The 27,586-nt window shown below is 47.8% G+C and overlaps 1 protein-coding gene across 1 annotated transcript in view; it reads left to right on the top strand.

The window, feature by feature from the left end:
* Positions 1-27,586, top strand: part of COG4 (component of oligomeric golgi complex 4) — a 984,804-nt gene that overhangs the window by 879,928 nt on the left and 77,290 nt on the right. The window contains exons 15-16 of the mRNA XM_069654962.1: positions 12,147-12,239; positions 14,590-14,673. Coding sequence (XP_069511063.1) covers positions 12,147-12,239; positions 14,590-14,673 — 177 coding nt within the window. The remainder of the gene's footprint in view (positions 1-12,146; positions 12,240-14,589; positions 14,674-27,586) is intronic.

Below are 27,586 nucleotides of genomic sequence, written 5' to 3' on the forward strand. Positions count from 1 at the left end.
TTAGTTTGTTTTTCGAAACTCGAAAATGGGCGTTGACACAGGGCATGCCAGTAATACTATCCCTAGTGTGACGTCCACTGTACCCATGATCCCTCACACGTGTAGGACCCTCAGATTGTTTTTTCCCGCCATACTTGTCGGAAGCATTGCGTGGAGTTCCCTGGCTTTAAGCCATTTTGCCAAAAACCTATATTAATTTTCCCATTCTTTCACTCCCACGTCGAGACATCGAAGATCGACGCCGGTCCGAAGAACAAACAACCGTCGAGAGCTGCACGACGGACTTTGGGCCTCGGAAGGCCTCTGTCCTCGGCCCTGCAAGTAGGAAGAGTGGGGGTGGAAACCTACTCTACACTCTTTTTTATTTTCCTACACACACTAGCCCGCTGCCATAAGGTGACATATGGAGAGTACTCCATTTAAATTTTGCCCCAAGTGCAACCGCAAGTACCCTTGGGTTGACAAACGCGCCACCTGTAATCTCTGCTTGCCGAGGGACCACCCCAGCTATTTTTGGCTTTTTAAAGCAAAAACACTCAAGGACCGCTCCATTAAACGTTGAGCCCACCAAGCCAGGCAGCTCGAGGCCATGGAAGCGGTGGGTGCCTTCAGTGATGGCAGCGCCGCCGCCCTTTCGGACGGCGAGGGCACAGGGGTGTCTAAAGACACCCAAGCGCTAGTCCCCGACCTCGGAGGATTGTCCGGCAGGGCAGTTATGGGGAACACACCCGGCGACATGTGCGGTACCCAATCTTCTTCTACACCTAAGAACACTAACGCCAACCGAGACTCGACACACGTGTCAAGTTCACGGAAGGAGGCGCAAAGAGAGCGGTTCACCGAATCGGTGTCCTCTGGCCGTTCCAGGTCCAGATCACCGCACGACACACAGCAACCGTCCACAGTTGCCAAGAGTGCCTCGCTCCCTAAAGTAACGTAGGTACGTTTGTCAGAAGACGAATCCGACCTCCATCCCCAAGCCGCACACCCAAAGTCGGCTCTGGCAGCCCGTTCGGCGTCTGCCTCCTAGTCCCGACGTGCGCACTCAAAAGAGAGAGTACCCCCGAATCTCGACGCTAGGCGTCTAAAGATTCCGAAAAGGCCAAACCGTCAGGGAAACACTCTTCCACTCACGGGAAAGGGGACAAACAGCAGAAAATGTCTACACATTCAACTTCTGCACCCCAGGTACACAAGGACAAACACGGGACGTCAGATAAGGGCAAATCTAAGACCCCTATCCCTGTCACTACACCCAGGCTCATCCCTCCCACTCTTTACGATATGGGATTAGAAGATGAACCTCAACAGGAGGTTGTCATCCCCAGTTCTAGAGAACGGAGCACTGAGGACATAGACAGGGTGATGAAGAGAATGTCTTCCTTAGCTAATTTTTATGAAAAAAATCCACAGCATTTTCTTAGCTATACCCCTGACAATGCTACTCCTTCAGGATCCAAGTACCCTCAGCCTCCTAATAAAAGATCTCGGCTTGATACTCCAGCTCAGGGACTGCCTTCAGACCCTTACTATATTCAGCCTTACCAACAGTATGAGGTTGACCCAGACGTACAGAGGCTGACCGGCCCCCGCAGGGGGCGCTAGAGGGACAGCCTACATAGCGGGCTGTCCCTTCTGGCCACCCCCTTCCGGTCGTGGTCAAGCCTCTCTCTTCCTCTCCTCCCTATGGGGGAAGGGGCGTCCCCAGGTGGACCTGGCTTCCGGTCAGGTCCCCCTGCGGACACTTATAAGGGCGGGAGCTGCTGGCCATCAGTCTATTTGAGGAACCACAGGTTACTGACTCACCTATAGATAACGAGCCCCTTCTATATCAGGTCTTGGGTAAAGCTGCAGAGCACTTCCACATAAATACTCCGGGGGCGCAGGAAGAGAGGGACTTTGCAGAGGAGCTAGTGGGAGACAAAAGACCCATTGCTCAAGCCATTCCTATTCTCAAATCAATCCAACATAGAATTGATCCTTCCCTTCTCACTCCTAATCTCACCAAAGCTGTGAACCCCAGAATTGAGAAGATGTTCAGTGCCGCCCAGTCAGACCCTCTTTACATAAGGGGTCAACTGAAGCCCGACTCCTCGGTAATCACAAACACCAGAAAAAGAGCGGGGACACCACTATCATCATCTGATGCTCCCCCAGACAAGGAAAGCAAAAGAATTTATGGGTTAGGAAGGAAAGTAGCCTCCACTTCCGCTTACCAGACAAGGATCGCCAACACCACCACTCTGCTGGCAAGCTATAATTGCCACCAGTGGGAGCAGGTAGCTGCCCTCATTGACTCTGCACCGGAACCACTAAAGGGTCAGTTGGCCCAGATCGGAGGATAGAGCCGTATCCGGTTGCATTCTGAAGACAACCTTTGACGCCGCAGATAATGCAGGCCGGCTCATAGCAGAGAGTACTGTCATTAAAAGGCATGATTGGCTAAGACTTTCAGGGAATAAACCCGAGACCCAGGCAACCCATATTGACATGCTGGTGGAATCGAATGTCTAGTTTGGCAAAGTGGTAGAGGACGCACTGAAAACTGCCAAAGACGAGTATGATACTCTAAAGTCCCTGGGACAATTGACGAATAAGCCCACTAATCAAAGAGGGAATAGTAGTTTTCGTCGCTCACACAGCCAAAATTCCCAGAGGGGCTCCAATTATACACAGGGACAGGGTACATCATGGGGTGGCAACCAGCAGACTACCCAAAGTTACGGCAGAGGTAACAAGAGGGGCCATGATAGAGGTAGAGGCAGCCCCAGCAGAGGCAGTACGCCTCCCGCAAAGCAGTGACGTTCCACTCAGGGTCCCTTCCCACGCATCCCCAGTAGGGGGGCGCATTTCCAACTTCACTCAAGCATGGGAAGGGATCACATCGGACAGATGGGTGCTGTCCACAGTGTCCGCAGGATACTGCATCGAACTGCTAGAGCGCCCCCGCAACCACCCTCCACGACAAAAGATACATTCACTGGACCACCAGAAGATCCTCCTTGAGTAAATCGTCAATCTTCTCGCAAAGGACGCGATAGAACTCGTCCCGGGCAACCAGGTAAACAAGGGTATCTATTCAACTTACTTCCTTGTGCCAAAAAAGTATGTCGAGCCCCAAAAATTTTGCATGACTACTCTCCAAGAAGTAATCCCCCTCCTAAAAAGGGGGGATTACATGGCAACATTCGACATGAAAGATGGCTATTTTCATATTTCCATGTTCCCAGCGCACAGAAGATTCTTGCGCTTCGAGGTGGACAGTCAGCGCTACCAGTTCAAGGTGCTGCCCTTCGGTATAGCCTCGGCTCCAAGGGTTTTCACCAAGGTACTGGCGGTGGCGGCGGCACACCTACGCAGTGAGGCAATCCCAGTGTACCCTTACCTGGACGACTGGCTCATCACGGGGGAGACCCCAGTAATTTGCAGATCAAACATCCAAAGAACGATCGACCTCCTCGTCGAATTGGGTTTCTCTATCAACGAGGAAAAATCAAGCCTGGTTCCAAGCACCTCCAAGCAGTTCCTAGGAGCTGTACTAAACACTCAAAAGGGGTTGGCCTTTCCATCGGAGGAAAGAATTCGGAATCTACAACTGCAAACTCTATATCAGCCCGGTCGCCAGATAAGGATGCGCAAAGCGATGCGTTTGCTAGGCATGATGGCATCATGTATTTACCTGGTCCCCCACGCGCACCTGCGTCCCATGCAAGAATGGTTGGCGAAACAGTGGTCTCAGGCAAGTGGTCAGTGGGACGATCTGGTGGTCGTTTCGCCAACACTGGTACAAAGTCTTCACTGGTGGACAAGAGAGAACCTGTCAAAGGGAAAAGCCTTTTACGATCAAGAGGTTCAGGCTGTAGTCACTACGGACGATTTCCCTATCAGGGTGGGGAGCACACCTCCTTCACTACACCGCTCAGGGTCTCTGGTCTCACTCAGTGGCCAAGAATCATATCAATCTGCTAGAGCTTCTGGCAGTATTCAGAGCGCTTCGAGCCCCACCTGTTAAACCTGTCAGTGCAGATCCTAACAGACAGCACAACTGCGATGTTCTATCTAAACAAGCAGGGAGGGACTCGTTCGCCAAATCTGTCCAAGCTTGCCCAGAAAATTTGGATATGGGCACTCAGACGGAAGATTTACCTGTCATCGCAACATGTTCCAGGGGATCTCAATTCTTTAGCAGACGCCTTGAGCAGAGATCCTCTCCCACAAGAACACGAGTGGTCTCTACACAGAGAAGTCGTAGAAGACATCTTCTCACGGTGGGGTTTCCCCACTACAGACCTATTCGCCACAAGCAAAAAGAAACAATGTCCAGGATTCGCATCCAGGTTCCCACAGCCACACCAAGCGGAACGCCCTATGGATGGACTGGTCAGGGATGTTTGCCTACGCTTTTCCACCAACCCCTCTTATGAGGAAGGTGGTCAACAAGATGCACAGGGAATCGACAACGCTCATCCTAGTTGCTCCCATGTGGGCGAGGCAACCGTGGTTCCCACACCTACGCAGACTAGCTGTGTGCGAACCCATCAGACTCCGTGCTGGCGCAACCTACTGTCCCAGCACCAAGGACAAACTGTACACCCCCAACCCAACTCAATGAACCTGCCAGCATGGCTCCTGAGATCATAGTTTGGACATCTCAATTTACCACAGAGATGTATGGATATCCTAAAGGAATCTAGGAAACCGAACACAAGGTACTGTTACTTTGATAAATGGAAAAGATTTGTTGTCTGGTGCCAGAATAAACAATTCAACCCAGTTGATTGTACCCTTCCAATATTGTCACCTACATGCTCCACCTGCTGGACGCAGACCTTGTATTCAACTCGCTGAAGGTACATCTGGCAGCGATATCTGCCTACACCACTTCCCACAGCAAGGTTTCGTGGTGGAAAGTACCAGTGGTGAAGGCCTTCATGGAAGGGGTAAAGAGACTCCACCCTCCAATTTCTAACCCACCATGCTAAACTCATGGTCCCACCCTTTGAACCCATGCATAAAGCCAGTCTCAAACACCTGACCTATAAAACTGCCTTCTTAGTAGCCATTACATCCATAAGAAGGGTCAGTGAAATTCAGGCTCTGTCAGTGCAGGATCTTTTCTTTACTGTTCATAAGGATAAACTGGTTCTACGAACACACCCTAGGTTCTCACCTAAATTCATTTCTAAATTCCACGTTAACCACATTGAGCTTCCGGCCTTCTTCCAAGAACCCAAAAGCTCTGCTGAGGTGCAACTACACACTCTAGATGTGCGAAGAGTATTCCTCTACTATGTAGACAAGACCAGGCCCCTAAGGAAAACAGACCAACTGTTTGTCTCCGTAGCTACAGGCAGAGAGGGGGATCGTGTCTCTAAAGGTGCCATCTCTAAGTGGATTATTAACTGTATCCAGCTGTGTTACTCCCTTTCTGAAAAAACTCTGCCTTTCACGCCAAGAGCCAACTCTACAAGAGGCATTGGGGCCACTCTGGCTTTTATTGCAAATGTACCCCTTGACACCATTTGCAAAGCAACTACTTGGAGCTCTATTCACACTTTTACTCAGCACTACTGCATTGACACCCATTCCAAGACAGATACACAAGTGGGACAAGCGGTTATAAGAGATTTATTTTCTCATGACCCTTCTCACATCCCACCTCCTTCTTCAGGTACTGCTCGCTAATCTATGCACAGCATGTGATCTAAGCAGATTCCACAAACCTCAGAAGGGATACATTACTCATCGTAATCTAATGTCTGATGCTTGTATCTGCTTAGATTCCCATGCAACCCACCCTTCCTCCCCTCTGAGAGAAGGCGCATGGATGCTTGTAGTCTTACCTTTCTATCTGCTTGGATTATTTGTACTCACGCTACTCCTCATGCTACCTCATGTCAGAAAAAATACAATCTGAGGGTCGTAGAGGCGTGAGGGATCATGGGTACAGTGGACGTCACACTAGGGATAGTATTACTGGCACGCCCTGTGTCAACGCCCATTTTCGAGTTTCGAAAAACAAACTGTAATACTCTGCAGCTTCCACTAGATGTCAGCCTATGCACAGCATGTGAATCTAAGCAGATAGAAGCATCAGAAATACGATTACGGTGAGTAATGTATCATATATATACATATATATATGTATATATATATAATACGTTTTTTGATTACCTTACTTGTGATTTTTTTATGGTGAGTGTGTTTAAAAAAGCCTAATAAATAATTGTATTTTCATATACTGATTGTCTTGAATTATTGGTGCTGTGCTGTGTGGACTCAATGTAGCCTTAGAACACTTTCACACTTTTCCTGAGACTAAACATGAACTGCTCTTCACTCTACCTTGATTGTGTTTTGGCTAACCTATGTGTCCTCCCCGTTTAGCATAAATAGGGTGGCCTCCTAAAATCCTCCCCCCAGCGCCAAGTCTTCATTAAAGAGGTTTTTGTGCATTGGTGGCTGCAGGACCAGTAGCTGGAGCTCCCTTGCTCCTCTGTCGCCCCTCAGTGCCCCTGCCTTTATGGGGAAAACACCAGTGTTTTCTTCCTAGAATTCCGCATAACAGCTTCTTCGATGGGCAAAAGAGTTAAATAAACAGACAATGAAGTCCTCTTACTAAGGAAGTAGTATTAGATGTTAATCCAGCAGCAAGTTTCTGAACAACTTGGCCTAAAGATTTGGCCCTGGCCTTGGACTCCTTGAACATTTTCAAGAACTGGTTTGTCTTGGTGCCAAAGAGATTATCGCCGTTTGATGGCATGTATAGAAGATTTAATGCAAGACTAAGGAGACCTTGCTCAGTGCTGGATTCACCCAAGTAGAAGAAAGTTTACATCTGTTAGTTCATAGGTCCATTATAACAATCAATGACATCATACTTGCTATTCAAAAATAGTTGTATCAGTCTTTAATATTGAAGCATCATTGTCATGAATGTTGTGAGGAGAGACCGAACCCCCAGAGAGTCATTGGGAATCTTTGTTTTATTTCCTTTCCATCCCCTCCCTCTCGCTTCCTTCTCTCCTCTCTCTTCTCAACCTTTTACTCAATGTACATCTCCCTCTGCCCCCTTTTATATGGGGGCAGAGGGAGCCCCCATATAGAAGTTAGCTTTGGCTCATTATGGTGTCGTAGTAATGAGGGTTGAAGTGGGGACACCTGGGTTTAGTCTCACATAATAAGCAAAGTGCAGGCTCTTTTGGTCAACGAGCCATTTACAGTGTATTAGTAAAAATTCAGTTGTACTAAGAACTTAATTTTTTTAGCTAAGGTAGTTTAGGACGTTCATCATAATTGCATTTCTCACCAACACTTTCTTCCAAACAAAATACCTTCTGCTACTGTTTTGAAAAAGGAACGGCATTTTAACAATCTTCAAAGTTGCTTTTTACCTATGGTATCCTTGCCAGGGCAAATAACTGACCGAAACTTTAACAGATTGTGGAATAGTTTTTCTTTGTATAAAGATTCTGCCTTTAAAGGTTTTCTTTGGTTATCGTTGAAAGAGCATGGCTCAAACACAATGCAAGCTGGCTGCTTTTCTTGAGCACTCCCGGTCTGCAGAACTTATTTGACTAAAGGTTTACAACAGCCAGCACATCTGTTATTTAAGGTCAACATTCCAGATAGAAGTGGGAGAAGCTCTTTTGATTGGCAGAAAACATTTTAATCAAGCACCCGAAAATATTTTCTTAATAACTGGAACCTACATAGAAAAATGTTTGGTAGGTATCCTGTAGACCCTGATGGGCTGGCAGCTTAACCTTTGGAAAACATGTTTAGCCTACCTGTGCTAGAATGAGTAAGTGTGGAAAGAATGTTCCCTACTGACAGACAAGTGGCTGGTAGATCCTTTGAATCCATACAAATTGAGAATCCCTTCCACATAAATGTGTATGAAGTTACTTTGGGGAGTTTTGCCAATTAGAAAATGGACCTGCAACCCTGAAAGTTGTAGTGACCCTAGTAGAAGACCTCTGGACCCAGGCTTCCTAACAAAACAGAAATGTGTGGCCGTATAACTGGTCTTCTAGCCTGGTAGAAGGACCTGTCTGCATTTTATCCTCTGATGTGGTAACTCTGACAGGAGTAGATGGTCTGGATCCCACCATTGTCTTGGCTGCATGGAGATCATTAGGCTCATTTTGTCAGGGGATTCTGATTTTCTGGATGGATCCACTACCTTCCGAGCAGAAACGTATTTCTTGGACTAAAACAAGGTCTACGCTGAGGTATTCTAATATACATTGTATCTCACTAAAGGGTAACTGTAAGGAAGGCGTGGTATTAAGAGGTAGACAAAGACACAATGAATACACGTTTTTAAAATCTTTATTTGGTATTTTGCTTGGTTGAATTCCTGACTGGCCCTGAATCTAGAATGTGAGTAATCTCGACCATTAAATAAATAAACAAGTTCAAGTCAGTCTGGTCAAAATAAAAAGGGCTATACTAAAGAAAACGAACCTGGCCCTCCTCCTCAAAATGACAAATGTGTTAAGAGAATACAAAAGGAAAATAGTGTCTCAAAAGAAATGTCAGAATGCCTTAAGTAACAACTCCCTTCCCCACGTTTTAGCACCACAGGGTCTTGACTGTTTCTTAAAAAGGATAGGTGGATGGAACAGTTCTATCAGTCTTGCACTTTTTGGCTTACTGGTACAATTCAAAAGTTTAGGATTGGGCTTCAAGCTTCTGGTAGTTCAATCACTTCCTTAAGCTTCCTCCGCCTTGTCATAAATACACAGTTCTACTCTTGACCTTTTACTTTCACACCGTTCTGCACAGGCTTCCCTCTGCCGGGCTCGAGCCTTCCTTTCTTTTTGTGGTGGTTCCCTTGCCCATGTTTTGCATTGGGTGTCTTTTCACTGTCGAAGACTATCGAAACTGCAAGGATTTTACATAGACCTCTGCATGACCACTTCAACCTCTCTTTACACAATTCTACAATCGGCAATCTTTCTCATCTAGCAACACCAATGCCTCTTGGTACTTGTAGTTTCTTATTCTCTTTGCTTTGGCTTCTTTCAACGTTCATATGCAACACCAATGCTTCTTGGTATTTCTTTCTCTCTTGGCTTTCCCCTCTTGATCTCTTTACAAAGTTCATATATTTTGCCTTCTTGGCTTTTTCAGAGTTCACATACTTTGCTTTTTCCGGATTGTGGTTAATTTCTTGCCTTTGATTGCCATTGTAATACATTTCAACTTAAAATGTTTCACAGAGACTTTCGAATGTGCGATTTCACCTTGCAGACCACTTTGTTACTTTGTATCCTTTCCTTTTACAATTCAGCAATTGTCCTTTCCATTACGTGTGTTACTGGCACACGCACAGCCTTCAACTTTTGGGTTACAGTTACTTTTGCTTTTAAAATAAACCAGGCTTTTGTTGCCTTTGATAACTCAACGGTTGTGTTAATTGGTCTGCTTTCATCAACTCCTTTCATCCAGCAGTCAACGCCTCCACTGCTTCTCCCCAACTCTCCCGTTCACCGGGGAGGGTTGCAGGCCGCTTCCCAGCACTTTAAAGGTTTCTTTCATCCGCTCGCTTGGTTTCAGTCTTGGAACGCTTACAGCTTCCCGAAAGGGTGAAATCCTTGTTTGGCTTTCTCCCATTGTTCGCAACTGCCGATCAGCTCCTTGGCCTTCCAACTTCCATAGCCTGGTTTGCATCAGCGCTGAAAGAACTGTTCCTTCGTGCCACCTTTTATGCTGACAGGAGTGTTAACAAGTGGCAGGTGTGTGTAGTCAGGATTACGTGCCTGACTCTGCCTAGCCTTGTTACAGGGACAGAGCCATTGCCAGTCAATAGAGGTAATCTTTCTAGCCTCATTCCTCATCTTCCGCGGCTCAGTAGTGTTGTCTCTCCCACTCCCTAAGGACCCCCTACCCAGGTGATCCTCCCTCGCTTGTCCACCCCCATGGTCAGGATCCAAAAGCGATGGCCTTTCCCTGGCCACCTGAGTACGGGATCCCCGGGACTAGGTTGTAAAACACCTTCAAGCTTTTCACAGTAACCAAGGTGTGGATCAGTGCTTAATATGTAAATCAATAAGTGCCAGGCCCAAATATTTTCTCGCACTCCTGTGACATTGCAGGTGGGCAGTTCCCCACCGCTGCTGCCACCATTCATAGCTGCTGCTTAGAGTGTTGACATATTTTGGGTTGCACTACAGCTCCCACCTGCTAATTGTGGTTGATGGATGCACGGACTATCAGCACTTCATAATTAAAGTGAGTCTGAGACAATAAGTGCCAAGGTTTAAAAAATAAGTGCCTGGGCTGAGCCCTTGCAAACACCCCTACAAATTAAGCACTGATGTGGACACGGCTTGCAGGTAGATAAATCAAATTAGCACATTGAAGTCCGTATTGTTGTCCTCCGAGCCAATCCTTGACTGCATTCCAGTAATTCTGATTTCAGAAGCATACAGGGAAACAGCAGAAAGTATCTCTGCATTCACAAAGCAGCAGTGCAATTTCCCAGCAAGATTTCTTTCAAATAGACACCACTCTCTAGTGTTTTTTTTTTCCATTGCATCTACACCGTGACAGGCAACATCCAATGTAAAGCTCCAAAGTGAAAGCTAGCACATGGAAAAAAGGTTTTCCTTTGGATAGAGAAACGATTTACTTACATTGCATCCAATGCATGCTTATGTTAAAACTGTTCCTGTTCAAGGATAACCATGTTATTTAAATACTACGAAATAAAAACACATTTAATTTACTAACATGTTTTGTCCATTTACTTAACTTACTATTTAATTTTTTTTTACTTCACCATCACAACTCCAAAACCTATATTACCAACATCCTTTATAGACCTCAGGATAATGACCCTTTCTGCAACCTGAGGGGGGTCGAGGGGGTCATTATAACACAATGCATCTCTGTGGAAGCAAGATAGAGGACGTATTAACAGGCAGTCTTTCTCAGATAGCCCTTCTACCTCAGAGAACAACTAAAGTTCACTGGAGATTGTGTTCCTTCTGTAGACTTGATAGGCTACATTTAAAGATCCTTCATGAAATCCGCTTTTTGGATGTTTTCCAGCAGATTTGTACTAATGTTTCCCTTGGATATCTAGCTGGTTCCTAACCTTCAACCTGAATGCTGTTCATCGTAGACTCCAACGATTAATCCAATGCGACTGACATTCTTTCTTTTCGACATGAAGTCATCTAGCATAAATCTCCAAAATGTGATGATTTAGAGGGAAAGAATGGCTACTGGAGATTAATACTTTCAGACAGGAATGATTTGGAGAATGGAATACGGAAAAGCTCATGGGTAGGACAGAAAAGGAGAAGAAAAATTGTGAAAAATATTATGTTAAAAGGGAAATCTCACAAAAAGCCAATAAGAAATCTAACATGAGAATATGACATGAGACAGTAGCCCCTTGTACAAAGATCCATCTATGACAGTGCGGGTGGAGGGAAGTGGAAGCCCAAAAATAAAAATTACTACACCATTCTCAAGTCTTAATAGTGCTTCAAGATCATTCCCTGACTCTTCGGATGGAGGGTTATACAGCAAGTCATGCCTCTCTATCCCTTGAAGGAAAGTCCAAATCTACTAAAAGTTCCCACTGTCACGGGGCTAGCTCTTGATCACTCACTTATCATTCTACCAACTTGCCTAGTATGATTTTTTGCATTGTGCGATATACTGTATCCTCTCCCACACCATTATGAGTAGGTGCTGTGATTATCGGATGAGAGAAATAGTAACTTTAACATGCTCATTGTGGGGCACAGTTAGTAAGTAGCTAGTTGGGATTTGAATTTTTCCCATAATATTGAGACTGCTTATTTTCCATTCCCAATTCAGACATCGACAGCTGTACTCAAATGTGTCACAATCGGTGGACTGACAAGACAGTTGGAGGGACTTCACCCTCTTTTATAGTTAATGGTTATCTTAATTGAGTCTGTGAGTTTACTTGTAAAATCTGGATTTTGGGCTCTAGTAAGGAGGGGAGGAGAGTATAAGGGAGAGAGTGATGGGCATTACTAGTAGACAACGATGGGAGACACCCTTTGCATCTTGAAAAGAAACCTCTATTTGTTGGGGCCGACTGTTTTGTCTTGTATTTCTATTCATGGCTTCTTTTGTGCCCTCTCTTATCTCCTCAGGAAGGACTTGGGGAACTGAACAGCATGGCAGTGAAGCCTCAAGTGAAACCCTGGATCAACCTATTCCTGTCCATCTCTCACAACATTGAAGAGGTAAGAAAACGAAGACAGCAGAAATATTGGTCACTACTGACTTCTGCATAAGGCAGTGGGCATAACGAGACTCAATACATGATGTGAAGTATGATTGTGGCTCACTGGGGATAATGCAAGATCTGGTTTCTCAGAGTTGATTCATGTGTGGCCTGCCTTTGCAGAATGAATTAGTGAAAGCATGTGGTGAAGCGAGAAGGACTGCATCATTTCAATAACCCCAGCAATCAGCGGGTACAGGTACACTAGTGCAGAAGTTGCCTCTTGGGACAGATCTACTATGCATTTGTTTTTGGTGAAACAGGATTTGGGGCCTATAGTCATACATCACTAATTTACTAGAACTAGTACCACCCTAAACCATGGTCACAAATAAATGTACACACATAATTGCAGTATAAAACGCAGATCCACCCAAGGGTCAATCAGACACTCCTTTGCATGCATGTAAACCCAAAAATAGCCATGCTAATCTGAGACTGGCCAGCATGGCCTGGGCTTAGTTTTCATTTTTAAAATGCTTATTGACAAACAAATTCCATACTAGTGCAGAGGGTGGATGTAAAGGGTCCCTAGTCTGCACTTCCAAAGGGAAGCTCCCTAAACATTCCCTAGCTTTCTTAGCTCATCTATGTGCAAACTAGAGGAGAAAAACCACAACATTCAGGCCAGTGCAAGTCACTTCAGTTAGCCTGTGATCTGCACAATCATTTTGAAATCTACTACAAGTCAGAGTTTGATGGCATCTATAGATACGCAGGGGCCTGCAGCTTGAACGATTACAATCAGCAATGCTAAGTTTATTGGGCCCATTGTTGGGTGTTAAATAGCAGGAAGGAGTCAGTAATTCAGGTTAAATCAAAAGAAGGGGTTTATTCAGGTTTTACGACCGATTTTTGCAGTTTGTATAACTCATATGACAAATAATGCAAAGTAAATAGGTTTCTCACTGGCACTGTGCTTTCAGAACGAAATTGCAGCTTTTGAAAGTTAAATCACCAAAAATGCAAAAAATAAATAAATAGGCTTTTCAGTCCTGCACCTCACTTGCAATGGCCATATCACGGAACATTCCCTTTTTTCTGCCGGCTTTTCCTCGTGAGCCGTGTTTGAACAAAGAAGGAAAATAAAGAAAACAAAACCACAAACGTTCCTCCCAGACGGCGTTGTGCTCTCGCAATTAGAGCTCTGCTCGTAAAATGTCACAGGAGTTTCAAGAGCACCCTTTCCTTGACGTCTTTGTTTTCGCTTTGGTTGTCTGGATCCCTGGTTTGAATGTGCGGCTGTAGGGGCTTCCTTGGTCCCAGGGATGGATTGACCTAGTATGCCCACTCGAATCCACTGACGTCCGGGCTCCACTCCTCTGTGCCTGCACTCGGCTCCTAGATGAAAGAATCGGGAGAGCTAATGAGTTCCAGGTGGCTGTTTTTAACCGCACATCCCCTCCACCCTCTTCACCTTCAGGTGTGCGCAATTCCTTCCACCTTTCCCCAGTCAGTCCCTCCCTTTCCCTCTCCACCTCCCGAGGCATTGGTTTTTCTACTTCTTTGTTTTTATCATGGCTCAGTGCAACTTCCATATCCCGTACTTTGCCCACCTCGTATCTTTTCCTGCCACGGCTATAGGGAAAAGGGAACCTTTCCTTCCTGGTATGCAATCCCCTTTTATTCATTTTTAGTTTAAAAGGAATATATGTGTGCTGACCCAGAGGCATTATGGGAGATGTAGTCCGTGGTCTGACATCCCCTGTTGGAAAACTTCTTGTAATTCCTACCAGTGACAAATTGACCTTTCTCGTGTTTTTATTAGTCGGAGTCACTGTTCTTGGTGACTCAGGATTACTCGACTTAACTCCCTGGTTGGAGTTTCCTTGTGGTTTTTCTGTTCCTCCTGGCCATTGCCGGCCAACCCCACGGGCACCGGGGTTTCCAGCCTCACAGTGGGACTAGTTATTTCCATCGGGGTAATGGTGCATTGTTGAAATACTGGCTCATCATGTAGGTTCACCCGGTTGGATACCTGAGATAAGGTTATTTGTACAGTTCCAAATGTGGAAAGTAACCATCCATGAACCGTACAATTATTCTGTAACCATCAAAACTGTCACCCCTACTAAGGTGCCATCAATCCGAAAACATGGACTATCATGTAGCTGAACGGGTGTCTGAAAAGAGCACTCGGGTGGAGCCAAATGGAATGGCGCTCTGGTGTTCACACGTTACTGCTTGTTAGCATGCAAATGACGTTCATGCATGGTTATGTACTGCATGCTTTTCTTTAGGTGTAGCGGGAGAAAGAGACCACCCCCTGAGAGTCTAGCCCAATAAGCTCTTGTCTTCTTCACATTCAGGAGGAGTTCAATGACTATGAAGCCAATGATCCTTGGGTGCAGCAGTTCATTGTTAATCTCGAGACCCTGATGGCAGAGTTCAAGGTGAGGAAATTGCTGTGCAGTGAGCTTGGTATGCTTTTCTGAATCCTTAGTTACCATTCTGTTCCCTGTTATGTTATTAGGATTTGTATGGCTCAGGATACCCTGACCGTTCTGGAAGAGAATGGGTGGATTGGTTAGTTGGGAGGAGAGGGAAAGGCAAGGTTGCATTGCTTTGTTTTGATGTTGCAGATCAGAGGTACCGTGAGCTCTGTGTGCATATGTATTGCAGTATTGAGGGCTTTGTGTCCAGAAGGGTGGCCTCATGCTTGTAGTGTTGGCCTGGGACCGAGTATGTTAATTTTAGTTAGAGGTGTATGTTTGTGATGTTTGAAGTCTGATGAGTGTCTTTAAGCTGCATAAGGCAAGTGGATCATTTGTGTTGGGTGAGTAAGGTTGTGTTTAGTTTCTTTATTTATACCGCGTGCGAACCCTGAGGTAACTGGGCGCCGTAGACTTAGTGGAGGTTACAACAGAGTATAGACATACAAGATAATAACAGTAAGTGCAGTTGACCGGGTTACATGGTGGTCGACAAAGGAAAGAAGTACATTAATTAGTGGCACCCTTATCAATCGTAGACGGTTGCTGTGTGTCATGAGGCGATCGAGACCTGGAACGCCCAGGGGACACCGATTCTGCGGACCGCTCTTTGTGCCTTTTTCTGCCGATCACTCGACACGCGTGTCTAGTCTCGGGAGGGGTTAGTGTGTTTAGATGTAGATGTAGGTGTATGGGTAGCGCTCATGCCGCCGGGTGTGGTCCCCATAACTGCCCCACCGGACAGTCCTCCGAGGCCAGGGGCTCGCGCTTGGGTGTCTACCGACACACCAGTGTCCTCGCCGTCTGAAACGGCGGCGTTGCTGCCATCACTGAAGGAACCCACAGCGTCCATGGCCTCCAGTTGCCTGGCGTAATGGCCTCAACATTTGGTGGGGCGGTCCTTAAGTGTTTTAGCTTTAAAGAGCTTACACACTCTGCAATGAGCTTCGGGGTGGTCCCTAGGCAAACAGAGATTACAGGTGTTATGCTTATTTACCCAAGGGAACTTACAGTTGCACTTGGGGCAGAATTTAAATGGAGTACTCTCCATATGTTAATATATGGCAGCGGGTGAGTGTATGTAGGAAATAAACGAGTGTGAGCATGTCCACTCCCACTTTCCCTACTTGCAGGGCCGAGGCCACAGGCCTTCCGAGGCCCAAAGTCTGTCGTGCAGTCTCGACAGCCGTTCGTTCTTCAGTGCCGGCATCAATCTCCGAAGTCTCGACGTGGGATAAGAGGAACAGGGAATTTTTTGAATAATTAATGACAAATGGCTGAAAGCCAGGGAACTCCGCAACTATGCTTCCGACAAGTATGGCGGAAAAAAACAATCTGAGAGTCCTACACGCGTGAGGGATCATGGGTACAGTGGACGTCACACTAGGGATAGTATTACTGGCACACCCTAGGTCGACGCCCATTTTTGAGTTTCGAAAAACAAACTAATACTCCGCAGCTTCCACTAGATGTCGGCCTATGCACAGCATGTGAATCTAAGCAGCTACAAGCATCGGTGCGCGTCAGAGAAGGCGACGAATGGAAAACTGCCTTCCGCACCAAATATGGACTCTTTGAGTACCAGGTAATGCCTTTCGGGTTGTGCAACGCACCTGCTGCCTTTCAATATTTTATGAATGACGTTTTTCGAGAACTCATCGATGTTTGTGTCATTGTATATATTGACGACATCCTGGTGTACTCCTCCTCGGAATCCGATCACCGAAAACATGTTAGAACTGTCTTGGAGAAACTGCGCCAGCACAAACTGTTTGCAAAACTTGAAAAATGCCTTTTTCATGTTACGGAAGTTGAGTTTCTCGGATTCGTCCTAACACCTAAAGGAGTCCGAATGGACTCACGGAAAGTGGATGCGATCCTCAAATGGCCGTCTCCTAGTTCTGTGAAAGGAGTTCAAAGTATGCTAGGTTTTGCCAATTTTTACAGAAGGTTTATCCCAGAATTTTCTCGAGTGGTTCAACCCATCACAGCGCTCCTACGAAAAAACAGACGCTTCGAGTGGTCTAAGGAGGCAGAACAAGCCTTTCAGGAACTAAAAACCAAATTCACCTTCGCACCTGTGTGAAAACATCCTCGTCCGGACCTTCCTTACGTTGTGGAAACCGACGCTTCTAGTTTAGCCATGGGGGCTGTCCTTTCTCAAAGGGATCGAGTTTCAAATCAGCTACATCCCGTAGCCTTTTGGTCCAGGAAATTCTCGGCTCCTGAAGTGAACTACGGAATCACAGACAAGGAACTGTTGGCTATTAAGTCAGCTTTCAAAGCTTGGCGTCACTACCTGCTCGGCGCAAGACACACCGTTACAGTGATTACAGATCACAGGAACTTGCAATACTTGAAAACGGCCAAAGCTCAATCTTCTCGTCAACTCCGTTGGGCTCTGTTCTTTGCAGAATTTGACTTTATAATCACATATCGCCCGGGTTGCAAGAATGGCAAGGCAGACGCTCTATCTCGAATTGGAATGGGTGACATTGCCTCAAGTCTAGAGCCAGTTTCGATTATTCCCGAACAGAGGATTTTGGGTGTAATCTCTTCTCAAACTATTGAGGATGTTCAAGGTAGAGTTAAATTGCTTTTCGACGCTACAGCTTTACAAGAATGGAGCCAGAAAGGCTCAAACTATTCCACTAATAATGATTTACCCTATTTCCAAGGGCGGTTATTTCTGCCTCACAAGGAATTGCAAGAACTCGTTATAGCACATTATCATGATACACTAATGGAAGGACACCCGGGTATCGCTAAAACAGAGGAAAAGATCAAACGGCATTTCTGGTGGCCATCCTGGCGAAAGGATAATAAATCCTTTGTGATGACCTGCGGAGTGTGCGCCCAAAATAAAAGTCAGAAGCAAAAACCAGCCGGTCCTTTACAGCCCCTGGACATCCCTCCGGCACCGTGGCACACCTTATCGATGGACTTTAAAACTGACCTGCCTCCTAGTCATGGGTATAATACTATCCTGGTGATTGTAGACCTCTTCTCCAAGATGGCTCATTTTATCCCATTGAAGGAGTTGCCTTCAGCCCCCACCTTAGCAAAGGAATTTCTTGAAAATGTTGTTCGTTTACATGGCTTCCCATCCATATTGGTTTCTGATCGGGGAAGTCAATTTATTTCTCATTTTTGGAAAAGGTGTTGCCAAATGGCCCAAGTTGATGTGCGATTATCCACCAGCCACCATCCTCAAACCGATGGTCAAACCGAAAGAACAAACCAGACCCTGGAACAGTATCTGCAGTGTATGTTACCTCAATCTGAGGGTAATTGGAAGGACATTCTATGGATTGCCGAGTACACGTACAACAATTCTGTGCATTCTGGAACGGGTCAGACTCCTTTCTATACCCTATTCGGCCATCATCCCAGGACTTCGGACCTTGAATCCCCTCAAAGCCTTGAAATGCCCGCCGTGGATCATTTACATGCTACAATAACCCAAGCCTTCAAGGAAGCAAAGACTCATTTACAACAAGCCAAAGAAAGGTACAAGGAAAATGCTGATTTACATCGAAGTAAAGTACCCCCTTACAAAGTAGGAGACCAAGTGCGGCTTGCAACTAGACATTTACCGCTTAAAGGTCCACAAACTTTTAACCCAAGATATATAGGGCCTTATCCAATCAAAGCTATCATTAACCCGGTAGCCTTCAAACTCGATCTGCCACCTAATATGCGAATCCATCCCGTTTTTCACGTATCACTGTTGAAACCAGTACCACCCGGAACCAGGTTATGCAAACCACCAGAACCAATTCCAATAGATGGGGAATTGGAATTCGAAGTTAAGGACATATTGGATTCTAAGATGTCCAAGTCAAAACTCTTTTATCTGATTGATTGGAAAGGATATGGACCTCAGGAAAGATCTTGGGAACCAAGTGAGAATGTACATGCACCTCGACTAATACGGAATTTTCACCGGAAGTTCCCAAATAAACTGAGGCCTCCAGGTTGGACACCCTTGGGAGGGGCCTTGGGGGGAGGTACTGTCATGATGCCTGCCTCCAAGGAGCCAAACCATGCCCGGCACCCTCAGAGACAGACACCATGCATTCAAGGGAAGTCCCAGCAGCCCCAGATGGGGGCCCTTTGGACTCAGTCCTGGCGCCGTTGGCGTCAGGCTCATAGGGGATATCAGTCCTGGTGCCATCGGCGCCAGGCTCCTACAGAAGTAGGTTGGGAGTAGTGCTTGGTGTAAACTTACCTGTGCAGACCATGCTGCAACTTCCAAGACTGGAAGGAACTATTTTTCTAGGGACTACTTGATCTCTAGGGTGTGACCGGTGGAGGAATACATATTTCTGGGGGAAGAATACATACCTGGAACTACTTGAAAGGCTATTTAAGCCACACCCAAGCAGCAGACCACGCTTCGCGTTGTTCTGCACTTAGCAGCTGGACGCTCACCGTGCCTGCTCCTGCCTTAGTCCTCCATCACGCCTGCCAGCATCCTGGAAACACCTAAAGAAGAAAAGGGAAGAGAACAGGTGAAAACAAGAACCTTACCTGATACATCTGCACTCCGACGATCCTGCAAAGAAGGCAAACATTTTAAGCACGCATCGCGTCGCGCACAGCACGCTGCATTTCACTCACCTGCACGTGGCGTTTTCGAGTCCTGCGACGTCCATCCGGAGCTTCCACCGCCATCCAGCACCTATTGGAAGGAAGAAGAAAGAGAGGTGAGAAGGGAAACATGAATCTAAGTAGAACTTACCTGTGGTTCAATTCCCTCTCCGCCTTCGGGTTTGTGCCATACCTTCGGCATCTCAGCACCCCGGCCCCTAAGGGGAAAAGAAACAGACATTGTATTAGTGAGAGCATGTGAGAACATTAGCAATACGCTCACTCAAGACTTACCCATTTCCAAGAGAGACACAGCAGCTCTTTTCGGGTCGGCGCCTTACCTCCGGCATTGCCGTCCCCAGGCCCCTATGGGGAAAGACATTGGACATTACAGGAGATACTTAAAACTGCAAAGGAATCTCTCATCGGAATTCTTACCAGAATTTGGCTTCATCCAAATAGCCTGCAGCCCGGAATCTTCTCCAGCACCTGGAAAGAAAAGAACAGATGAGTGAATATAAACCCAAACTTGCCATAAACATTTGCGGTACGACGGAAATGGACAAACTAGTTTAAACTCATCAATCCAGTGAAGTAACTGGAATCACAACGCGCCCTTGCATCAGAAGCAGGATGGAGAGCTCGTCATTTTGGTCCCTAACGTGAGTCTTCGCAGGGAATCCCAAAAGGGTTTCAGGAAGGGAGAGAAGGGAAGTGGGAGGTCGGAACATCACCCGCAGACTATTAACGCTTCCTTTTCACACACAGTGGGATATTCCTCCGAGCCAGAAAAGCCAGGTTGGGGAATCCAGTCCAGTCCATCTTCCGGGTCTTACGCATCTCTGCAGAAGAGGTCACAGCAGTCCCAGCCACGCCCGCGCCTCCGTGGGAGCCAGGTGAGCGTTACATAGCCACAGTTGGTAGCCAAACGCGGTAAAGCTAAAACGAAATTCCCCAAAAAGTGGGGAGAAGTCACTGCTGCCACCAGCCGATTTTCTTTAAGCACATCTATAGTAACCAAAAATCCTCTGAGTGTTAGTCTAGGGCATGGGTGCACAACATACGGCACACGGGCCAGTTGCGGCCCGCCATGCCGTTTTGTCCGGCCCACCAGCAACAAAGACTTTCCTAATGGAGGGCGGCCCGCAAGCAGCATCAGCCGCCCTCCATTAGGAAAATCTTTGTTGTCTTCCGGGCCGGACAAAACACTGGCCCTCATTGGTTCAGTGCACACGAGCCACGCAGCTCCTACGAGCCACGTAGTGCGTGTGTGCTGCACCAATGGAGGGCCAGCACTACGGCTGGCGTGGCCAGTAAGGCTTGATGCCGGAAGGCATTACAGCCTTGCTTGCCACGCCAGCCGTAGTGCCAGAAGCCTCGCCAGCGTTCCAGCACATCTGGGTAAGTACATGGTGGGAGGGGCTGTATGTTTGTGTGTGTGTGTGTCTGTCTGTCTCGGGTCCGCCCTGACTGTGTTTTTTGTGTTTGTATGTATGTTGAGATGCAGAGGTGGGGGTGTGTGTCGGGTGTGTATGGGTGTGTTTGTATTTGTATGTCTGCAGTGTTTGTTGAGATGCGGAGGGGTGTGGGGGTCCGGTCTGCCCGAAAGTGTTTGTGTGCAAGTTCAGTGTATGTTGAGATGCGGGGGTTGGGTGTGTGTCGGGTCTGCCTGAATGTGTTCGTGTGCAAGTGGATTAAGTGGATTGTGTGTTGATATGCGGAGGGGGGGGGGTCGGGTCTGCCTGAATGCATTTGTGTGCAAGTTCAGTGTATGTTGAGATGCGGGGGTGGGGTGTGTGTCGGGTCTGTTTGAATGTGTTGGTGTGCAAGTTCGGTGTATGTTGAGATGCGGGGGTGGGGTGTGTGTCGGGTCTGCCTGAATGTGTTCGTGTGCAAGTGGATTGTGTGTTGAGATGTGGAGAGGCGGGGGGTCGGGTCTGCCTGAATGTGTTTGTGTGCAAATTCAGTGTATGTTGAGATGCGGGGGTGGGGGTGTGTCGGGTCTGCCTGAACGTGTTCGTGTGCAAGTGGATTAAGTGGATTGTGTGTTGATATGCGGAGGGGGGGGGGTCGGGTCTGCCTGAATGCATTTGTGTGCAAGTTCAGTGTATGTTGAGATGCGGGGGTGGGGGGTGTGTGTCGGGTCTGCTTGAATGTGTTTGTGTGCATGTGCAGTGTGTGTTGAGATGCGGAGGGGTGTGGGGATCCGGTCTGCCCGAAAGTGTTTGTGTGCAAGTTCAGTGTATGTTGAGATGCGGGGGTTGGGTGTGTGTCGGGTCTGCCTGAATGTGTTCGTGTGCAAGTGGATTAAGTGGATTGTGTGTTGATATGCGGAGGGGGGGGTCGGGTCTGCCTGAATGCATTTGTGTGCAAGTTCAGTGTATGTTGAGATGCGGGGGTGGGGTGTGTGTCGGGTCTGTTTGAATGTGTTGGTGTGCAAGTTCAGTGTATGTTGAGATGCGGGGGTGGGGGTGTGTGTCGGGTCTGCTTGAATGTGTTGGTGTGCAAGTGCAGTGTGTGTTGAGATGCGGGAGTGGGGTGTGTGTCGGGTCTGCCTGAATGTGTTCGTGTGCAAGTGGATTGTGTGTTGAGATGCGGAGAGGCGGGGGGTCGGGTCTGCCTGAATGTGTTTGTGTGCAAATTCAGTGTATGTTGAGATGCGGGGGTGGGGGTGTGTGTCGGGTCTGCTTGAATGTGTTGGTGTGCAAGTGCAGTGTGTGTTGAGATGCGGGAGTGGGGTGTGTGTCGGGTCTGCCTGAATGTGTTTGTGTGCAAGTGAAGTGTATGTTGAGATGCTGGGGGGGGGGGGTTGGAGGGGTCGGGTCTGCCTGAATGTTTGTTGTTGTGTGCACGTTCAGTGTAAGTTGAGATGTGGGGGTGGGGGGGTCCGGGTCTGTATGCGTGCATGTTTGTGAGTTTGTTTGGTGAGTTGGGGGGTGGGGGGTTCAGGTCTATAAGGATGCATGGTGTATGCATGTGAGTTTGTATGGTGAGTTGGGGGTGGGGTCTGCATGGGTGCATGGTGTATGCTTGTGAGTTTGTGTGCTGAGTTGGGGGTTGGGGGGGGGCTTCAGGGTCTGTATGGGTGCATGGTGTATGCTTGTGGGTTTGTGTGCTGAGTTGGGGGTGGGGGGTTCCAGGTCTGTATGGGTGCATGGTGTATGCTTGTGGGTTTGTGTGCTGAGTTGGGGGTGGGGGGTTCCGGGTCTGTATGGGTGCATGGTGTATGCTTGTGGGTTTGTGTGCTGAGTTGGGGGTGGGGGATTCCGGGTCTGTATGGGTGCATGTTGTATGCTTGTGGGTTTGTGTGCTGAGTTGGGGGTGGGGGGGTTCGGGTCTGTATGGGTGCATGGTGTATGCTTGTTAGTTTGTATGCAGGGGTGGGGGGGTTGGGGTCTGTATGAGTATGTATGGATGGTGCATGCTTGGTGGCATGGGGCATAGTGTTTGCATGAGGGGTGGGTGTCTTGGGGCATAGTGTTTGCATGAGGGGTGGGTGTCTTGGGGCATAGTGTTTGCATGAGGGGTGGGTGTCTTGGGGCATAGTGTTTGCATGAGGGGTGGGTGTCTTGGGGCATAGTGTTTGCATAAGGGGTTGGTGTCTTGGGGCATAGTGTTTGCATGAGCGGTGGGTGTCTTGGGGCATAGTGTTTGCATAAGGGTTGGGTGTCTTGGGGCATAGTGTTTGCATGAGGGTTGGGTGTCTTGGGGCCTAGTGTTTGCATGAGGGGTGGAGGCCATGGGGCATAGTGTTTAATAAAAATTAGGGGTTGAAGAAGCCTCCTGCCATGCCACGCCCCACTGCGCCTACCGTCCCACCCACATTTACTTTTCGGCCCACTATAGCCATTATATAGGGTACTTTCGGCCCTCTGTCAAAATCAGTTGTGCACTCCTGGTCTAGGGCAAAACAAAAATCCACCCCATGTAAGCTGCATTGTACAATGATAAAAAGTTACCACAAGTGATAGAAAAGTAACCACAAGTAGCAACATAGTAAATTGACTAAGGGAAACAATGTTTCCCAGTACTGACAGCCTGAAGAACATATCAGTTTTCCCATAACATATGAGCAAAGGCCAGTTTAGTGAAGCTTAAGGCTTCACTGCACTGCATAAAGTACAGGTCAGATTCAAAAATAAAAGCAACAAGTTTAGGGGTTCCATAAAGATGGAAGGAAAGGTACAGTAAAGAAAATCTTTCCTAACACTCATGTGTAAAGTGGACCACATGCAAGTCCGCCTGGACAAACATGGAGAGCGCCTAGATGAGGTGGAGGTCTGAGTGTCCACAATGGAAGATGCCACTGACACCGCCACAAGAGACCTTGTCGTAATCAGGAGGTCAATCAAGGAGTTGACGGAAAAGCAACACGACCTGGAATCTAGGTCAAGGAGGAACAACATACGCATTATCGGAGTGCCGAAGTCAGCAGACCAGAAAGACATGGAAAACCTCCTGAAAGAGATTCTAGGGGAGAGGAGTTCACAGCGGTGTTTATCGTGGAGAGGGCCCACCGAATACCGAGTGGCAGGAAGCCTGGGCCGGGTGCCCCGGCACGCCCATTGATCGCCCGCCTGCTCAACTACAGAGACAGGGATATGGCCCTACGCAGGGCAAAGGGGAAGGGCCCCCTATCATATAAGAACTTCCTCCCGTCCGCCTGTTTCCGGATTTCGCCGACAAAGTACAATCAGCAAGGAAGACATTTATCAAGAGGAGACTTCGAGAGAGGAACTTGAAGTATGCTATGCTGTTCCCGGCCAATCTACGGGTGGAACATGACAGCTGAGTGCTCTTCTTTCAAACCCTGGAAGAGGCAAGCTCCTTGCTGGAGTCTCTACCCAGAGGGCCACGCCGATGAAAATGAGAAAAGTCTGAACAGTGGTGACATTTATAGGGCAAACCTGTAGATTAACAGGACACGGTATGTGGGGTGTAACAATGTTATAGTTAACCGGGGTCGGGCACAGTTGCAGGCTGCCTGGATGGCTGGCCCCTAGTGAGCCCCAGTGTAGGAGCAAAGAGATGGTTAAAATGGGTGTAGGGGACGGGGTTGACTGGCATGTTGGGGTTGCTGTTTGGGGAGGTGGGAGGGGAACCAACGGGGTTACCATTAGGGTCATGTGGTGCACTCTGAAGTTACCTTTAGGAGTGCTCCCCTGATTCGGGTAATCGTCAAATCTTATAAACATGATAAAACCGGTGAGCAACGTGATTTTCTGGCTACGCGATGGCTCGGTCACTTATTTATATGACTTGGAACGTCAGGGGTCTGAACTGCCCATCTAAATGCTGCAGAGTGTTGATGTACATGCAGGGTCACTGTATAGACATAGCGATCCTCCAAGAGACCCACTTTACCCCAGAAGGAGAATCAAGATTTGGGAAAAACTGGGGATACCGCAGATATTTCTCTTCCTATTCCTCAGACTCCTGGGGGGTATGCTCTCTCATACGTAGCTCAGTGGGATTCTGCCTGAAATCTCTGATAAAAGACCAGGAAGGAAGAGGCCTAATAGTGCTTGGCACAATACAGGGTCGCCTAACCACACTATTGAACTACTACATGCCTAATCAAGATACGGTGGAGTCCATGGGGTGCGTTGATGGCCAATAGGAGGGATTGTCCCCTGGGGAGATCATATGGGGCAGAGATTTTAATGCAGTCCAGGACCCAACTAGGCACAGGACGGCGGGGGCCTAAACTCATCGCCCAAAGCAACGGATAAGCTTAGCACAATGGGCTGGACATTGGAATTGGTAGACATCTGGAGGGTCAGGTACCCGGGGGTTGCAGAATACACGTTCCACTCATCGGTTCACAACTCTGCCTCCCGATTTTACTACTTCCTAATCTCAGCTTCAATAGAGGGCGGAGTATCTGAGATATCCTGGCACGCACACTATCAGATTCCACCCCGTTGCTGTTGGCCCTGGCAGTCAGGGGTTGAGAGGGTGGGAGACAACCATGGGTGTTTAAGAGCGAAGGGCTGTCAGACAAAGTATTTAAGGAAGCACTGACCAAAGATATAGACACTTTCCTATTTGACATTATGGGAGAGCTTCAAGTGCGTCATTAGTGGAGAGTGCATCGCAAAAGAAGCCGGGGTGCTGAAACAAATACGTAGGCAATTGACGGAAGTGGAGGCACACATTCAACAAATGCTGTCACTGGCTCCAACACCCACATTTAGGGAAGAAGCTGAGGTTAAGGAGAAGCTCTGGGAGTTTGGGGCGTTGGTGATTAGAGGGGCGTTGGTGATTAGAGAAGTGAAATAAATTCATGAGGGAAAGCAGCGATAAGGCCGTATAGAGGGGGGCAGCGACCAGGCAGATTATTGGCCAGAGCCGCGAGACTGGAAGAGTCTGGCGGCCAGGTTACATTGGTCAAGGACGTATGTGAGGTTGAGAAATGTGGAGATGCGGACATAACTCGGGCATCCTGCTCGTTGTATGGTCGGCTGTATGCCACGCAGGTCTCCCAACAAGAGGTGAATAAATATCTAGATTAGGTGTCGCTATATTGGTGCGGGGATGAGGAGTGAGAAACTCTGGGCCGCCTCATCACTCTGGAGGAGATCATTGCAGCGATCAAATCTCTACCATCCGGTAAAGCCCCCGGCCCCGACGGCTGCACTGCAGTGTTTTACAAACATTGTGCTGGGAGGCTAGTCCCCCAGCTGCTGGAGGTGTATAACCAAGGATTGAAAGACGGTAGGCTACCAGACTGATGCAGGAAGCAATTATAGTGGTCCTGCTGAAGCCTGATAAAGAAGCAAACAATTGCGCGTCTTACCGACCACTCTCTCATTAACCTGGACAACAAGATTCTAGCAAAAATATTGGCGTCTAGATTGGCGCCGCTAATGCATAAACTGGTGGGGCCGGACCAACTGGGATTCATCCCGGGATGGGCCACCTCACATGGGATACGTAGGATACTTGGACTCATATCAGCAATACAAACACATGATCCTGTGGTGGCGGCCTTCTTGGACGCCACAAAGGCATTTGACTCAGTTGAATGGCCCTTTATGTTCGCAACCGTAAGGAGAATGGGACTGGGGGAAGGGTTTATCTCCGTAATATCACTACTATACACCCTTCCTAGTGCCAGGATTAGGGCGAATGGCCTTTTCACTCGGGTGATACCTCTGGAGAGGGGGACACGGCAGGGTGCTCTCTGCCTGCTGTTGTTCGCGCTTGCGATTGAACCCCTGGCTGAACTGATCAGAAGCCACCATCTGGGGAGGAGAGTGCAATTATACACTCATAGTCTAACATGGTGCTCTGTCAAGGATGTGCAGAGAAACCTGTAGCCAATCACAGAGGATGTACATCCATTTGGAAACTTCTCCGGCCTGAGGATCAACACCACAAAGTCGCTCCTCTCCCTTTAACGGAGGGTACCATGTTCTTCAGGGAGCGATTTGGGTTTCAATGGCATCAGGCAAGTACTAATTATCTAGGCATAGTGATAGCTAGGACCCCCGGGGAACTTTATGAACAGAACTATCAGCGAGTGCTGCGACCGGCCAGCACAACAATAGACAAATGGATGAGGCTACCACTTAATCTATACGGGAGAATCTCTGGTCAAAATGGTGGCTCGCTTCCTATATGTTTTTCTTAATGTCCCCCTGGCATTCCCGAGAGACTACTTTCGAGACCTGAGATTCATGATAACGTGATTCTAATGTGACGGGAAACTGGCCAGGATCTCCTGGGAGAGACTGGTGGTACCGTTTCAGGGGGAGGGGGACTAGCACTTCCGGATTTCGAGACCTACTATGAGGTGTCTCAGGCAGGGTACCCCTTACATTGGTATGGGGACCAAATGGACAGAAGGCATGTGGAGGTAGAGAGGGCCCAGGGGTCAGCGTTCCTCCTCTGGTCAATTATACTGTCGGCCCCAGACAGGGCCTCCAGTGCGAATAATATGGTCGAGGTGACCTGCAGAGCGTGGGTCTGGATTGAAGAAAAAAAAGAAATGGCTGGTTTTTTACTCCCCGGACCTCCCGGTGACGTAATATCAGGGATCCCGTTGACCAGTGGAAGGCACTACGTGACATACATGCGACGGGTGGGGATGGCCTGCTTCCGGGACGTGTTCCCTGGTGGGCAGTTCCTTTCACTTGAGGCAATGAGGGAGAGGGTAGCTTTCACTCCCGTGGAAGTATTTATATATTACCAATTGAGAAACTCCTTAAAGCAGATGTTCCGAAGCTTCCCTCGGGAACCGGAGACGGGCCAGACACTGGCTAGGATGCTCGGTAGG

The sequence above is a fragment of the Ambystoma mexicanum genome, chromosome 1p (genome assembly GCF_040938575.1).
Source record: "Ambystoma mexicanum isolate Mex_15411 chromosome 1p, UKY_AmexF1_1, whole genome shotgun sequence".
Taxonomy (NCBI): domain Eukaryota; kingdom Metazoa; phylum Chordata; class Amphibia; order Caudata; family Ambystomatidae; genus Ambystoma; species Ambystoma mexicanum.